The 16,669-nt window shown below is 31.2% G+C and overlaps 1 protein-coding gene across 2 annotated transcripts in view; it reads right to left on the bottom strand.

Moving 5' to 3' along the window:
- The window catches only part of LOC111640015 (intersectin-1-like), a 60,394-nt gene that overhangs the window by 36,933 nt on the left and 6,792 nt on the right, over nucleotides 1-16,669 (bottom strand). For both annotated transcript variants that reach the window (XM_023386020.1, XM_023386019.1), the window contains exons 2-19: nucleotides 14,944-15,085; nucleotides 14,377-14,440; nucleotides 12,965-13,152; nucleotides 12,188-12,293; nucleotides 11,945-12,115; nucleotides 11,710-11,876; nucleotides 8,687-8,770; nucleotides 8,463-8,613; nucleotides 6,146-6,257; nucleotides 5,924-6,073; nucleotides 5,708-5,848; nucleotides 4,794-4,884; nucleotides 4,568-4,707; nucleotides 4,352-4,490; nucleotides 3,109-3,168; nucleotides 2,868-3,028; nucleotides 2,556-2,764; nucleotides 760-898 (exon numbers count right to left, since the gene is read on the bottom strand). In XM_023386020.1, coding sequence (XP_023241788.1) covers nucleotides 760-898; nucleotides 2,556-2,764; nucleotides 2,868-3,028; nucleotides 3,109-3,168; nucleotides 4,352-4,490; nucleotides 4,568-4,707; nucleotides 4,794-4,884; nucleotides 5,708-5,848; nucleotides 5,924-6,073; nucleotides 6,146-6,257; nucleotides 8,463-8,613; nucleotides 8,687-8,770; nucleotides 11,710-11,876; nucleotides 11,945-12,115; nucleotides 12,188-12,293; nucleotides 12,965-13,152; nucleotides 14,377-14,440; nucleotides 14,944-15,046 — 2,376 coding nt within the window. In that variant the 5' untranslated portion in view covers nucleotides 15,047-15,085. The remainder of the gene's footprint in view (nucleotides 1-759; nucleotides 899-2,555; nucleotides 2,765-2,867; nucleotides 3,029-3,108; nucleotides 3,169-4,351; nucleotides 4,491-4,567; nucleotides 4,708-4,793; nucleotides 4,885-5,707; nucleotides 5,849-5,923; nucleotides 6,074-6,145; nucleotides 6,258-8,462; nucleotides 8,614-8,686; nucleotides 8,771-11,709; nucleotides 11,877-11,944; nucleotides 12,116-12,187; nucleotides 12,294-12,964; nucleotides 13,153-14,376; nucleotides 14,441-14,943; nucleotides 15,086-16,669) is intronic.

The raw sequence follows: 16,669 nt of genomic DNA, 5'->3' as shown, positions 1-16,669 counted from the left end.
GAAATGGTTTTCTTTTTGTCCAAGAAATATCATCTGTCACAATTGTTAAGTAATAAATATTTCCTTACCTGGCAAAAGCTGTAGCCAAATGGATATGACAAGTTTCTTTTTTAACTTCCTTTCCGGTAACTTCATTCCATTCGTTCACTAATTCACCGAGTGATGCCTCTCGACTTTTTAAAAATTATTTCATAAAGGTGCTTGTGATCAGTCTTGTCCTTCCAGTTGAATTTTCTGGATAACTTTTTCCAGTTTCTTGATATTTTGAAACAATACCCTTATTGTGGATTTACCAATTTTTTATTTTCTTAAAGACCTGTGTTTGGAGGACGATAATTACTTCATGTACATCAACACACAGCCTTACCACATGCTATTTTCATTAAACAACTACACCTCAATAATGTTAATAAGCAAAATATGCAAATATCACATGTCTGCTCATTTACACATTTAGGAACACGTCATTTAATGCACTATCTGAGGTGTTATTTGTCAGAAATTACTTTTTTTTGGTCGCACATGCTATTTTCAACTGCTCATAACTTTTTTTCTGTATTATCAACATGAAAATTTTCAGTTATAATAAAAGTTTACNAAGAAATTAAATATATTAAAACTTAACACTGCTTTTATATCGAGAATTATTATATAATCAATGAATTTATTTTTCCAGATTTAAAAGTGTAAAATCTTATGTAAATTTAGATGGATTAAATTGACACAGAGAGTAATTATTATTTGATTTTTACGACTTACCTGTCCGGGTATAGGTGAAGCAGCTCCTATCCCCGATTTGAGAAGCTGTGTGAAAGAAGAATTTTCAGAGGGTTGTAAGGTATCGCGTATGGCACTATCTCCCAAATCGCCTCCATTTTCCGGTGCCTCTGAAATTCCCCTGTAATTTTTGTAAGTATGCATTTTAAATGTAATGTTAATTAGTTAAACAGTGATTACAACCCCGACAGCATGTTATTTTAATCCATTTCTAGCTTAGCCTTCAATAATATCAAACAGAAAAATTTTGTACACTTAAAAATATTTTATATTAGTAAACTTTTATTATAACTGAGGATTTTACATAAAAAATTTTCATGTTGATAATACAGGAAAAAAGTTATGCGCAGTTGAAAAAAGCATATGCGATAAAAAAAGTTCGGGCAGAGCCATTTCTGACAAATAATACCTCGGACAGTACATTAATATTTAACCATTCGCTTGTATAACAGCGTTCATACAATCGTCATTGTATCGACATGAGCCAGGAATTGATTTGAAGTAATTTCATTCCAAATTTGCTTGAATTTTGCTTTAAACCATCCACACTTTCTTGAGGACATTTTCTCAATAACTTTTCTAATTTTACCATCCATTTTCTCTAAGGAAAAGATCGGAACTGCTTGATGGCCATTTTGATGCATTAATATTATGTTGGGCCAGCCAAGCCTTGCAGGTTTTAGCAGCATGGCAACTTGCACCATCCTGCTAGAAAATAAAATATCCATAATTTTTCTAATGATGATAATAGGGTTATTTTATATTTTGCTGCATTTGCCAATCCCTCAATGAAATGCAAATTTCCCACACCTTGGGCTGACGTTCAACCCCACACCATAATGCTTGCTGGAAATTTTATGGTGCGCTGTACAGTCATGATGGAATGCTTCTTGCTTTCTAATGATTTTCTTCTACCTCCTCCAATGCAGACTTCAAACTTTGCCTCATCACCAAAAACAACCTGCTTCCACTGTTGCTTTTGGTGCTATTGGCCCACTTTAATCAGTTTTTTTTATTTGTGTCTTTGTGAGAAATGGTTTTGTTTTTGTCCAAGAAATATCATCTGTCACAATTGTTAAGTAATAAATAATATTTCCTTACCTGGCAAAAGCTGTAGCCAAATGGATATGACTAGTTTCTTTTTTAACTTCCTTTCCGGTAACTTCATTCCATTCGTTCACTAATTCACCGAGTGATGCCTCTCGACTTTTTAAAAATTATTTCATAAAGGTGCTTGTGATCAGTCTTGTCCTTCCAGTTGAATTTTCTGGATAACTTTTTCCAGTTTCTTGATATTTTGAAACAATACCCTTATTGTGGATTTACCAATTTTTTATTTTCTTAAAGACCTGTGTTTGGAGGACGATAATTACTTCATGTACATCAACACACAGCCTTACCACATGCTATTTTCATTAAACAACTACACCTCAATAATGTTAATAAGCAAAATATGCAAATATCACATGTCTGCTCATTTACACATTTAGGAACACGTCATTTAATGCACTATCTGAGGTGTTATTTGTCAGAAATTACTTTTTTTTAGTTGCACATACTATTTTCAACTGCTCATAACTTTTTTTCTGTATTATCAACATGAAAATTTTCAGTTATAATAAAAGTTTACTAATATAAAATATTTATAAATATACAAAATTTTTCTGTTTGATATTATTGAAGGGGTAAGCTAGAGATTGATTAAAATAACATGCTATCCAAGGTTGTTTTTTTGCCTGGGTTGTACATAAAATGTAATATATAATAAATCTTCATACTCAAGCTTAAGTTTCATCTCTGTCCCCACTATGTGAACAGTCTCTGCCGTCGTATTTATATTAGTGCTTGAAGATATATCCATGATTCCTTTATCTTCGCCAACGGCCGTGCTTTCGATCTTTTCCGCGTAAGCTTCTGGAAACCATCCTTTCTTGCCGTGAAGTTCTCCTCCCAACCAGCCTGGTTCTGAACTCTGTCCTTCAGGAACCTTTTTATCAGAATAGGCAAGATTTTATTTATTTCTTTATAAATTTTAACTATAACTATAGAATTTTCTTAAATCTTTCATTACTGTTGATACATTGACTTACTAATATAACATCTCCTGGCATAATTGAAAGTTCATCTGGATTTCTAGCTTCAAATGCGTATATTGCTCTATATTTCGTTACTTTGAGAGTGATGTTTTCGTTTACGTCGGTAGTATTCTGTACCGAGGCATCCGATATTGTTTCCGCGGGAACGGTGAATGCTGAAATAAAAAAAAACTTATTTCATAGACCATGCATAAATTTCAAATCTATAATTTTAAAAAATTACAAGATTGCTTACCATTCCAACTGTCGGATACCGGTTCTACGTTTCCATCCCCCCAAACATCGAACTGATTAGCTGAATAATTGAAAATATAAATTAAGCATAGTCTAACGTAAATCAAAATACTAATATTAATTAATAATTATAGATATCACTGAAAACTTTCCTTTATAAATTAACATTAATTGTAATTTACAGTAAGATCAATTAATAAAATAGATTAAACTGAAAATGTTTGTTATACAAAAATGTTGTAACATATATTAAAACATCAAAAAACAGTTATAGTTTTTCATTTGCCTGTTAGAATTTTTCGATGCATGCACCATTACGTGGCACACGTTTGACTGCCGCTCAAATTCTTCTTAAGCTTACCTTGGCATATCCATTGTTGCTCCTCCCAAGAAAGCCATAATTCTATAGCTCTTGCAGATTAATTGGGTTGCGTAACAAAGACCAATTTTGGCTTTGCAAACCACAGAAAACATCTCTGCTGCAGAGTCATTGTTTTCATTTACTATGCCTCTTAGAGATAGTGACGATACGTCCGAATGCAGACGGTGTGCGTCACGTATTTCTCTGATAACAATCAACATAATTCCATAATTTAAAATGGTAACATTTATTTTGGAAGACCTCGTGTATGTATCAGTGTTCTATCCACGAAAACATTTTATAACACCACACAATATCAGCTGGCTGTCATATAAATTTCAATTGCAAATTAAATCATAATATGTAATTGAAATATATATTGCCATAGTTAAAAAATATTAAATAAAATTTAATATTTTTAAATGGTCAGAGGAAATATTTAACTGATTGATAGGCTAAAACTGACTCTGAGAGAACACTGTATATTATAATTAAAGCAAACATGAAGAAAAAGTGTAATTAAAAACTGGACAAAATTGATTAAAGTGTTCCGTCTTAACCATCTTATATTGAGAAACATAACGAAGTAGAAAAATAATAATGATCCTTCACTGTAAGGCAATTATAAATGAGTTTGAGGCAGATCTGCCTCAAATCACCCATTTGTCTTACTGTTATTTTGCTCATTATCTCAAAATAACTAAATTGTAATATGTTACCTTTCTGTATCATGTGCTCCAATTGGTGCATGAGTGCATTTGTTTGTGTAATAAAAAATAATGTATATATTTGTGCAAAACATATTGCACTATTTTGTTTCAAATAAACATTTACATGATTAAAAAACAATATAGAGGTTATTTTTTAATCTAAAATTTCTTACTTTTTTCTTGGACAAAAGCATTTCCTTTATTATTTTCTTTTTGTTTCTTTAAATCTAATACTTCCTGCCGTTTCTGTAGATAAACTTGTTGAAGCTTTTCGGTATTTTGAACAAGATCAGAAAGTTGTTGCTTAAGTTCCTAATTTAATACATAAGTATCGTTATTATTGTTAATTAAATCTACATTATTGGTTAATCGTAATATTAATTTATTACCTTCAGCTGAGCAGTACTTTTATCTAAATCCTGCAGTTTTTGAGTCGCTTCTTTTTCCACATTTGTTAATGTGTCGCGTAACTGATGCAGGGTGATTTGTTTGTTATTAAAATTATGCATAATAATGTTATAAGATTCGTCTGCGTAAAACAAGCATTGTTATTTATAGCTAATAAATAAAATACGCATTCTATTGCATTTTATACATAAATACGTAAATGCTTACTTGCTGGATTTGAAACATTCTGATTCGATTTTAACTGTCCCATAAGAGTTAACTTTTCTTGATTCAGAAGCAACAGGCGATCGTTAACATCCTAATAAAATACAAATTAAGTTTTTAAATAAAACCTACAAAAGAACTTAATATTTTTCAGCTTAATTCTTATCCAAATAGTTATTTAATTTAATTAATTAAAGATCAGTTTTGTTGGTTTAACACTTACAACACAAACATTATTGTCAATGACCTAATAATTTATGTACTTCAACAACACATGAAAATACATAAAATGTTTGAAGCTTATATTTATATTGAAATAATTAATAGATCTGTAAATATTTATTTGCTGATTTTTGCCTTAGTTTGAAACCTTTTGAGATTAACAAAATTCCTATTTGATCAATTAAACTGCACTTACCTTAGTGACGAAAAACTTTTATGTTGTAGTTCAATTCAAATCGCAAAGACACATACGGGATGCTTCAAAAAAACTGTTAACACTAGTACAGAAGTAATTCATCATGTAAGACTTATAATGGCAGGTTATCCTGTGCATTGTTCTCCGTCGTGTCTTCTCAAACATAACCTGATTGCAGAGTTCTCGGAAAAGTATGGCCCCACTACTACAGCCACCGTGACTGCACATCATCTCTACATAACTGTTAACAACTTTTTGAAGCACCCTTGTTATTTTATGCAATTCTAAATTATTTTATTCCCAAATTTATCAACCACCAAATTAAATATGAATATTTCAATTCATATTATTCATAATGTGTGTGTATATAAGCACACATTTACTTTGTCTTATGATGTAAAATGTGATCAATTTTGACAGATTTATTAATTGTTAATTAATTGACAACTTTATCAAGAAACATAACTGAAAAAATATATAATTTTAAATTTATACTGACTTTTAATTGTTGTTTGATGGAATTTAACTCTGCTAATTTTGTATCCCTTGTAGTTCTCATATTATCTATAGACGATTTCATATCTGCAACTCCTTTTCTTGTTTCTGCCACGCTTTGAGTCATTTCGTTTATCTTGTTGTTCTACATTAATTTTTTAAAGTTAAATGTATGTTACAGAAATTCTATTTTTTAAAAATTTTTAACCAAATTGCATACTAGCTCTTCTAATTCAAACGTCAGATTTTTATTTCTATTTTTCATATGACAGACGTTCTCTTGTTCTCTTTGCCTTTGCGACAACAGCTCCTGACATCGCTGTCTTTCCCATTCCAACTGCCTCTGTCTCTCCATTTCTCTGCGAGCGGCCTTTAAATTGCAACAGACAAGGTAAATTTCCGAATAATTATTACCGTTCTTTACCGAAAGTAGGCACAGTACCTCTCTTTGTTCCAGGGCTTTACGACGCTGTTCTTCTTTCTCGTGTTCGAGTTCACGCTGCTTGGCTAATTGCTTCTCTAATTCTAACTGACGCCTTCTTTCTTGTTCTTGTCTGAAAATAGTTTTCCAGTTAAAATTGTATCTGCATATAACACCAATGTACTTTTATCCTAAAAAATTTTATTTTGGTTTTATCTTAGAAAGGATCAACTAAACAAGATCTGTTTGTTATTCTAGAATATCACTGTTGTAAATTACACAACAGTAATAGCCATTCGTTCATCTCATTAACAATGAAGTTGAAAATATACTTGGGGAGTTTATAATATTCCAACTAAAAACTCTTTTTAGAAATATTAAAATACAGTATTATATTTCCTTAATATTTTAGTTAGCCTTATAAATAGTATCACAACAAATGGATAAGATTATATTACTTACAATACCTGAGTTGTAAATATAGTAGTAAACAGTATTTTACCGCTTACGAACACAAACAATCGCATGCATTGTAAGTGAGCCATGAATTTCATAATGAAAAAGTTATTGTTGTGCAATAATTTGATTTTGTTGTCTGTTAATAATGTAGAAACTTTATTTTTATCGCATATAAAATTAAATCCAGAGAGATGTTATATAGTCACTGTGGCAAAACTGCGGCTCTTCTCGATCTTTATTGCAGCTTCCATATATCAGAGCCAATCCTAATTATATATATTACATACATGCAGTATATAGGTTAAAACACGGTCTAATACAGGATGCGGTTCTTGAATATTTCTGATATGTAGTAAATGGCTTCTATTGTGACAAAGTTTGGTCACTTCTGGTATATACTAATGAAGAAAATAAATTCCAAAGAACAATAAAAAAAAGTTCCTTTAACTGACAAAGTAAACATCTTGCAACAGACCTATTCCCATAGGCGAGTAGGAATTTTTATCTGCCCTGTCATCGACCTACCATTGGAACTTGCCATAATTTACACAATGGAGGATAAAAACTCTGACAGTGGACTACAGGGAAAAAATCTGTTGCGAAGTATCTACTTTGTCATTTAAAGGAACTTTCTCCCCATCATTCAAACATTTTTTGTTGTTCTTTGGAATTTATTATTTTTTAAATAAAGTGACAAAGCCTTTTTACAAGTTTACCAACACCAAGGGAAAATTATAAACTCGGAAAATAATTTTACCGGCGAGAGCAATTTCGTTAGGTAAACATTAAACGGTCCATCACTCAATAGTGATGAAGTAGAACAAGCAGCCTTGAAAAAATCTGTTGTGTTTTCATCTAACGACAAAGATTCTAAAGAAAATCTTGCACACAGTTACTTTTTTTAAATAAAATTAAGTATCTATATAGATATATTACTGTTCGATACATTTTATTGTTTCAACACAAAATATTATGTCAATTTTTATTTCATATCATCATTATTTTTTACAGACCAGCCATGACACTGTAACTTTGCAGCTAAATGTTCTACTTACATAAATTACAATACAGTTTCTAAATATGTTATATTGTATCTATCAGTTCTATTATGCTGAAATCATGCCATTGCAAATTAACCAGTAATTCTTAACTATAAAATATTATTTCTTTTACAGTTTACAGTATTACACAAATTTATAAACTAAAATGAAACAAAGTCAGTCCAGAACTTAGAACATTCACTAGTATGTTCATATACTCCAAATTTACTAAACATAAGCATAATGATATAGATTTTTCTATCTTAATATCTATTTCCTGAACTTACAAATCAATCTGTCGTTAATTTTGTCTCCTTTTAAAACATACGAAATCTTTCTTGGAGCAGACTATACAATAACTATTACATAAGCAACATGAAAATTGCCAATTCAAATCACTATATGAGAAAATTTCCATTCCAATACAAAAAACACGCAATATGGAGCTGTTAGTTATTATCTAAAAAGAGATTTCTATAAAAAAACCTGTAGAACTGCAACATAAAAGTAACACATAAATAGGGACAAGTTTTCCATAAAATTCTTCCTGGGAGGCATTCTACCTTGGCAGATTACACACTTGTCACATTGCCACAACTAAATAAACCAACTAAAAGTACACACAATAACTTTTTTCAATTTTTGGATTATTAAAGCTCTAGAAATATAATCGAATCCCTAGGAAAGCTTAGTGCAACTCAATTTAGAATCGACATATCAAATCAGAAATATTAAATTGAAAAAGATATTTGTGTAATAAAATTAAATTGGGGTTTCCGTAAACAATTTGATGCAAAGTAGATGTTCTATACGTCATAAAATAATTTTAAAAACCTTACCTAATACGTTCTCTCTTCTCTTGTTCCTCTCTTTCTTTTCGTTCTCTCTCTTCTTGTTCCTTTCTCTGACTTTCTACTAAAGCTTGCCTTCGTTTCTCTAACTCCGCCTGTCCCTTTTCGAAGTTTTCTCTGCGTTTGTCTTCAAAAGTAGCTGAAACAACAGTGTCGGTAATATTCGATGGAATGTAATTCTAAAGTTCCGCGTAACTTTTAAATATAATTACCCTGCGCTTTCAACTTTTCTTCTTCTTTCATATCGGAATAAACGGGAATTTCTCCCAATAAATTGTGACTAGATGAAGAACTGGCTGCAAAAAGAATAAGAAATTACTAAAAGAAAAATTTTAAATGCCATAAAATATATATATATATATATTTATATTTATTTTGTGTGTGTTGGATTTTTAAAAAACTGCATTATAATTTATTAAAAACTAAACTGAAGCTTTGTTTTGTTATCATCTAAAGCATTTTAATATAGTCCGAAACATAATTGTAAATATGTGTATTTAATGTGATTATAATACAAATTTATAATTACAACACAGTAAATTCCATGATGAATTCTTAGTAACATTCCTGTAACTTCTGACAATCACTCAAATAAGGAATAAAATAAAATTCCTGTAAATGTTACCAAAACTGACCAATTCCGTCGAACGGGATAATAACAATCTGCTTAGTTTGATTATTTACAATGGTGCTAAACACTTAATTCTCATACGTAGTTTATAAGCTGCAGCAGAACAGATCCCGTTAATTGACTTTCAACATTGCTAAACAATCAACACACTGAATTTTAACATCAGTTTACCTCTGTATAACACGTACCACAGCTAGTTATCTAAATCAAAGAATACTTTAATCAGACATTAATGTAAGTCTAGGCTCAAATATAACAGACTGAGAGCAATTTTTTGCCTCTAAAATTAGAAAAAATATTGACTAATATTCGAGGCAATATGGTATTTTTAAAAGTAAAAATTAGCACCAAATTTATTTAAATGAATTTCCTAAAAAAAACTCATCTTATCATCTTCAAATATGTATCTATAATTAGATAAATAATTTGGATTTGTGTCTATATGCAAATTTACATAGCCAATAACAAACACATTTACAAATAACCGAATACACTAAAATTGAATGAAATCATGTTTATAAACTAGCTCTTAAATATTCTGAATATAAGCGCAAATGCTAACCCAATAATTCAACAAAAAAACCAGCAGTGAGTTGCTTAACTTTCCTGGCAACATTTAAAACCATGTGTGTGATACCTTGTGTTATATTATTAAGAACATTTTTACTTTTAATTACTATAAAATGGCAAAAAGCTTAATTTTGAGAGTAGGTTTCATAAAAAATTTAAATGCTAATAGTGAATAAAATCATCATTAAGTTTGACCATACTCAAGATATGACATATGATCCCTTTTATCTCCCCATCCACTCAATCTTTAACCACCAAAATTTAATAGCATCAATGCCCCTAATATGCAAACCTCCCTGAAAAATTTCAGAAATTTTCAACAAAAAGCACAAAAGTTATTAAGTTTCAAAGAGAGTGAACAAAATCATGCTTCACATACACACCAACACACACACACACACACACACATATATATATAATCGAGATGGGTTGATAATAATAATAATAATAATAATAAGCGCAGAGCCCAAATGGTTAGGAGTTGAAAGTTGAAATTTGGTACATAGGGTACGTCACTAAGAAAGGATTTTTCGAAATTCTCCCCACGGGGGGAGAGGGAGAGGATTAAGGCCTACCCTGAAGAACTCTGCTTCTACTGTACTATTTTAGATGTGGTTTTTTGGTGTTTTTGATTGCATTTTAATAAGATGCATACACTAAGAACAGATTTTTCGTAATCCCCCCACATGGGGAAAGTGTTAACAATGGAAGTGTTAAGAGAAAGCGATGTGCAAGATTAACAGGTGCAGATGTGGTTTTTTGCATTTTTGTGGGAAAACGAATATATTTTTAGACTCATCTAAAAGTTCCTTAATTAGTCTGGAAACAGGGAAACTAATTCTTGCATTCTGTGAAAATGGGTAAGATCGGCTATAATGCAATAACCTTACTCTTCGCTATCGTTACTTTTTGCCCGAGCAATGCCAGGCTTATTTGCTAGTATATATATAAAATTAGAATGTCAGATCTATTATAACCCTTTGACAAGTAGTACACGTAAATACACATAGTGCGCTGTATACCATAAGTATGTACACACACATTCTTTAAGTTTGTCTCATCATAATAGGCTCACATATTTATGGACAAATGTAAAACATTACAGACAGCTCAGGGACTCTATTGACAGATATAGAAAATTTTTTCTACAAGGTTTTGTGAGTCTAACAAACTTTAGCATAAAATTTTCTAGAACAAAGACAAACATGGTGTCTAGTAGTTATTCACACTAGCCATTTTCTTCTGAATATTTGGAATTTTTCAATGCAATTGAATCAAAAGAAGAAAATATTGTCTAGGGCAGGGATGGCAAACCTATGGCACACATGCCCAAAGTGACGTCTAAAAAATCATCTGGCACGTAACGTAACATGCGATTTCGGTTTATCACTTTTGTTTTTTGATCATCCTTTTGGTTTATCACCCAATCATTCTTTTCCTAATCAGCTTTACATTTATTCTAATTAAAGCATATTTGTTTTATTAACAGTGTTCAAAGAAATGAAAATCTAAAACTTCTAAAAATTTTTAAAGATAAGCATGTATGCTATATGGTACATGTACTCAAAAAGGTTCACCATCCCCAGTCTAGGAGTTTATTAAAAAATATGAATTAGAGGACTGTTAATTATAAAAATTTTTAAAGATAAGCATGTATGCTATATGGTACATGTACTCAAAAAGGTTCACCATCCCCAGTCTAGGAGCATATTAAAAAATATGAATTAGAGGACTGTTAATTATAAATTTAAACGTTTTTAAGTCTAGTACACGTTTGTTAGTCTGTTGCGAATTACACAGGGAAGTATAGGTTTAGAAAACGCGGAAATATTGTAAACTTTAGTAAATAATACAAAATTTAATAAGTTAATCGCCATCTGTTTTTTGCGGACNGTTCACCATCCCCAGTCTAGGAGTTTATTAAAAAATATGAATTAGAGGACAAGATATTATTAATATATTTATAAATATTAATAATTGGATAGTATTTATAACGAAAAAATTATTTCACTCTAATACACAAAGATATCGTACTTGATTGAACACTTGCAGATCGTTTACGGCGATGAGATGGAGGAATGAGTTCCGGAGGAAGGGAAGAAGGAAGCGTGTCACCGGCTTTTACGTTGTCAGTCAAGTGCAAAGCTAACACAAACTCTTCGCAGGTCAAACGTCCATCCTGATCGATGTCGGATAAATTCCTAAAATTAAATGATTCAGAAGCGTTTGTATTACTTAAGATTTCTGAAAGAGGTCGCATAAAACTTACCATATTTGAGCTAGAACTCCTTGTGGTAAACCAGACTGCATGAGAAGATGTCTAGCTTGGGCTCCGGTCAGAAACCCGCTTCGAGTACGATCGAGAGAATTAAATATCTGCGTGTACTTCAATTTAGATTGCTGAGGTATTGCCCATTCAGTCAGTGGTGGAGGAACTCCTCTGTAATAGAAATTATTATTTTTAATCGACAAGACTAACCAAATTCGAATGTTAGAAAAATTATTTCCTTACGTGGGCGAGTCCTGACTGCTAACTGAACCTGATCTCTGCAATTTCGCATCCACTGGAGAAGCTGAACGAATAAATCCTGCCGATGGTATAGCACTTGGAACTGGTCCTATAATAATTAATAAACATGGTTCAATAATAATACCATTGCTTCTTAATATTTCAAGTTTCGTATATTTTAATTATTAATTCAGTGTAATTTTTAAATTTATAACAGTTTTAAAATACCAAAAAGGAGTGTGTATTAATTTTACTAAGCAGCCAGATAGTGAGAATTACATCAAATTGGCATTTAGACAGTTGGAGTAGAAGTCCAACTGTCTAAATGCCAATTAACCGAGTGTCCAGTTACCCAAAAATCCACTTGCCCTCCACCATCGCACTGCAATTCTCTTACATCATGGAAGTGCATAATCAGTGACATATATTTGCCATGACAGATCCAAACAATCAGTAGGATGCTACTCACACATTGACAAATAAACATGGTATGTGACATTGCCATGTAATTTCATTCTCTACACATTAAACCGCTTATCCAAATCACCTGCAGAACAAATCAATTTAAAGGATCGGAATTCTACTGTAAATATAAATTTACTTTCTACCTATCAGCCTCTGCAATAGTAAGTTGCTAATTTAAGAATGTCCCTTATAAATTCTTTGAAATGTAAAAGATCATTGCAGTGATCTTGGTTATCTTTCTATGATGATAACATAAGTGTATCATCGTTGTTGTCGTCAAATAACAATTAACAAAGTTATATGTATGTTCATTACCTATTCCCATAGAAGGTTGAGATGGTCTAAAATTACTCATGGCTGGCATAGGGGGTGGTGGAGTTCTTAAAGATGGAGGTAAGGCTTTCGGTAACTCGTAACCTTTCAGTTTCATTTGAATCAGGTGCATGGCTACAGAAAACTCGTGTCTATCCATTTTTCCGTCGGCTGTAATATCCGCTAGCGACCTGTGAAAAAAATTTATAGTGTTATCTACGTGAAATTTACATAAATAGTCATAGCTAGTATTGTTATTTTTACTATATTATAATTACTGTATTTATAGTTATAAAATTATATCAGATTGTAGATAATCTCAACTTAAATTCTCTAGAAATCAAATTCTGCATAAGGAACATTTATATCATATAAAAATATACAAGCATTATTTTTACTTCTATGAGATCCAATACAAAAAAAAATGAAACTAACCCTATAGCTTGGGAACCAAGTATGAGAGGGGAGAGAGAAAGCCCGTCTCCATTGATTTTACTTGACACGAGTGGATGTGTTTTCTTACTCTCGGTCAATTAATGTTGGAGTGCGAGAGTAAACAGCAAATCAGTATCAAGTTTCTCGAAGAAATCCACAATGGAAACTTCAATTATTAACTAAAGCTTACAATGAAGTGTGTTGTGTATACATTTTCAAATGGCACAAACTATTTTCGGAAGGCAGAGAACGTTTAGGTCAAGTCGACTGCTTTCTTCAATATCCTGGACATTGTAATGGAAGAGTGGGTTCCCAGCAGCCAGATGATCAAAATTCTCAAAGAAATTGCACAAACGTATGAGAAAGAAATGACCAGAATTGTGGAGAAAATTTAATTTTATACCATGACAACACACTGACACATTGCTTTGTCTGAAGCACATCTTAGCTAATCACATCATCAATGTAATTGATCACCTAGCCTATTTGTCATATATGGCTCCATGCAACTTCTATCTCCTACTAACAGATATCATTGTACCATTAAACCTCATTAAATTGCTATATTGTAAGATTAAAGTTCAGCCATTACTTAGTAAACATTAATTGACCTTCGGCACTGATTAAAAGTAATTTTCCAGAACAGTTTGATCAAACATTAACTAAATAATTTCATACTGCTGTTCATTCATCGATGTCGTTACTAAATTATTTAACTGAAAGTTCATGCAACCAAAAATTTTCTACTCTGGGTTCCTATGGAGATTGGGTCGGGGAAAATCGAAAAGTTCATTATTACGAAATTCCACTGTAGGTGATTTTTACTTAAAATAACAGACGTTTGAATGTTATTTTAATTATAGAATTATTATTGATTTATCTTAAAATAGTTTAAGAAAATCTCTCTGCCATACAAATTAAGTTATAGCCGATTATACACCAATTCGTAGGATTAGTAACTTTAAAAAAATAGACTTTACCATATATGAGCTAAAATTTGTGGAGGTAAACCAGAATGAAGAAATAACGTCTTTGCTTGATCTCCTGAAAAACAACAATGTACGTTAATATAATGAACAAATCGTATTTTTATTAAATTGTAAACTGATACTTTAAATTTAGTTTGTTGCCACAGATTTACATACGATAATATATTTAAAGTTTTAAATAAAACTCTAAAAATTACTATTGCTTTTTTACATTTTGACAAGTATAAAAATTATATATCCGAATTAATAAATTATTTTCTGATGATTTGAAAGACTAAAAATACTTTTAAATATAGTATGCTTCTACACTTTATTAATAAACTCATAATTATTATCTATCTAAAGCAATTATCAATCTTAACCAGCTTCCGCTTTGATAGTTAAAACCAGTTTGTTTGTTTTTGATCTATCGTATAGAAAGTTCAAATAAATTTATTTAAAAAGAACCATGTTTTAACTATTAAATCAAAATAGTTAGTGTTAAAATAATAATTAAACATTTATAATTTTTAATTTAATAAATAATAGAAAATTTCAAATCAGAGAAATTAAACCAACCAGTGATAAATCCATTGACGGGCTTCAATTGGAAGAATTGCTCGTCAAACTTTGCTCTCGCTTCCGGAGCAATTCTCCAAAGATCTGTTCCTATGGGCATCATTCCTGTTTTCTTTCTCGTTCACGCTAACACATCATATTTCTATACAAAAAGAAGTTTTAAGACCATTATTTTTAAATTACTAAATGGAATAACACTAATTTATAACTATTCGACTTTCATGTATTTAATATATACAAAAACTTCAGTTGTCGATAAATATTTTCTACTTAAAATTTATACGCAACATTAACACGAACGAGTTATTTATAGTGACTAAACTGATAGTTCTCGACAGCAACAATCCGCAGACCACCTACACCCCGTCTGCTCCTTATCCAGTAAATATTACCTTAAATAACGACAGATCGTGTGCAAAAGTACTATCCATCCGGTAAGCTATCATAAGATACAAAATGCACGAAAATACTTCTCTCCGGCTAAACAGACAGAACTGCAGAAACAAGACTAGGTCAGTCCGCAGACCGCCCAGCCCGAACCGTATGTCAAGAATTGCCGGAATAAGCATTATCACCCGATATTCATAGTAGTGTATTTAACAGGCCAAAGTATAAATAAAATGAAAATAATTATATATTTCTTATACTTAACCACTACATTCAATAGCTATATCCAGATTAAGGTTATAAGAATAAATTTAATCGCACATTATTGATTTTTTAATGAGACAAGGCGTACGGTAATCAATACGTGTGCACGTATTCCTACCTATCAAACAACTGTGTCAATTACTATTTTAAGTTAAATATGACTGTGCTAAGAATCATGTTCTACATTTATCTTAATATGCTATTCATACACTTATTATGCAGATCATTAGCACGAATATATTCAAAAATTGATAAACAATTCCACTTTTACTATTCTCAGAAGCGAATAAATAAAATTTATTGTATCGGATAAAATAGTAAACGTAGAACTGGCTCGAATAAAGTAATACATTAGAATGAATTTGCCATAAATTTTCACCACTCCACAAAATGATGGTTGAGAATCACGGCCTTATAAAAAATATATTGATAAATTATACCAGCAGTTTCACCCTTAACAGTCTTTGGTAGCCCAATCCAGATGTTTTACATCACAACACACCATATTTATGTTGTAACTTAAGGGTAAACAAGTTTAATTTTATACGTATTGATTGATTAACTGTTCTGCTTGGGATGATGATGAATTCGAGAAAACTAAAAGCATTTCTGTAGAGAAATACAAATTTTTGGATTAATCCAGCAGAATATTTGTCTGTACATTTTTAATGATGAAATAACTATACATAACGTTTAAAGTTTAATAAAGAATCAACAATGGCAAGGCTAAACGAAATGTTTTAACTTACGAAAGAAATTTGAAGCAAGTTAATAAAAATACGCATCTTTAAAAATATGCAGACGATGCTTATAATAATCAAACGCTCGATAACATATTCGACATGCTCTTTCAACTATACCATTTTATCTTCCTGTGGAGAAGTCTGCTTCTACTCAAACACTGCTTTTTAGCATTTGTAGACTATCTCTACACAAACATTTCATATGAATGAGTGATGCCAATATAGTTTATATGAACGTGCACGTGTACGCTTGCACACATGCATGAGCGCACACAAAATGTATTCGTGCATGAATGCATATATGGGATGTTTCGAATACGGTGTTACAAGTC

This window comes from Centruroides sculpturatus, unplaced genomic scaffold (assembly GCF_000671375.1).
Source record: "Centruroides sculpturatus isolate CEXI.00-Female unplaced genomic scaffold, Cexi_2.0 scaffold1413, whole genome shotgun sequence".
NCBI classification, from domain to species: domain Eukaryota; kingdom Metazoa; phylum Arthropoda; class Arachnida; order Scorpiones; family Buthidae; genus Centruroides; species Centruroides sculpturatus.
The sequence above is the reverse complement of the archived record's forward strand: the minus strand, read 5'-3'. Positions and strand labels throughout refer to the sequence as shown.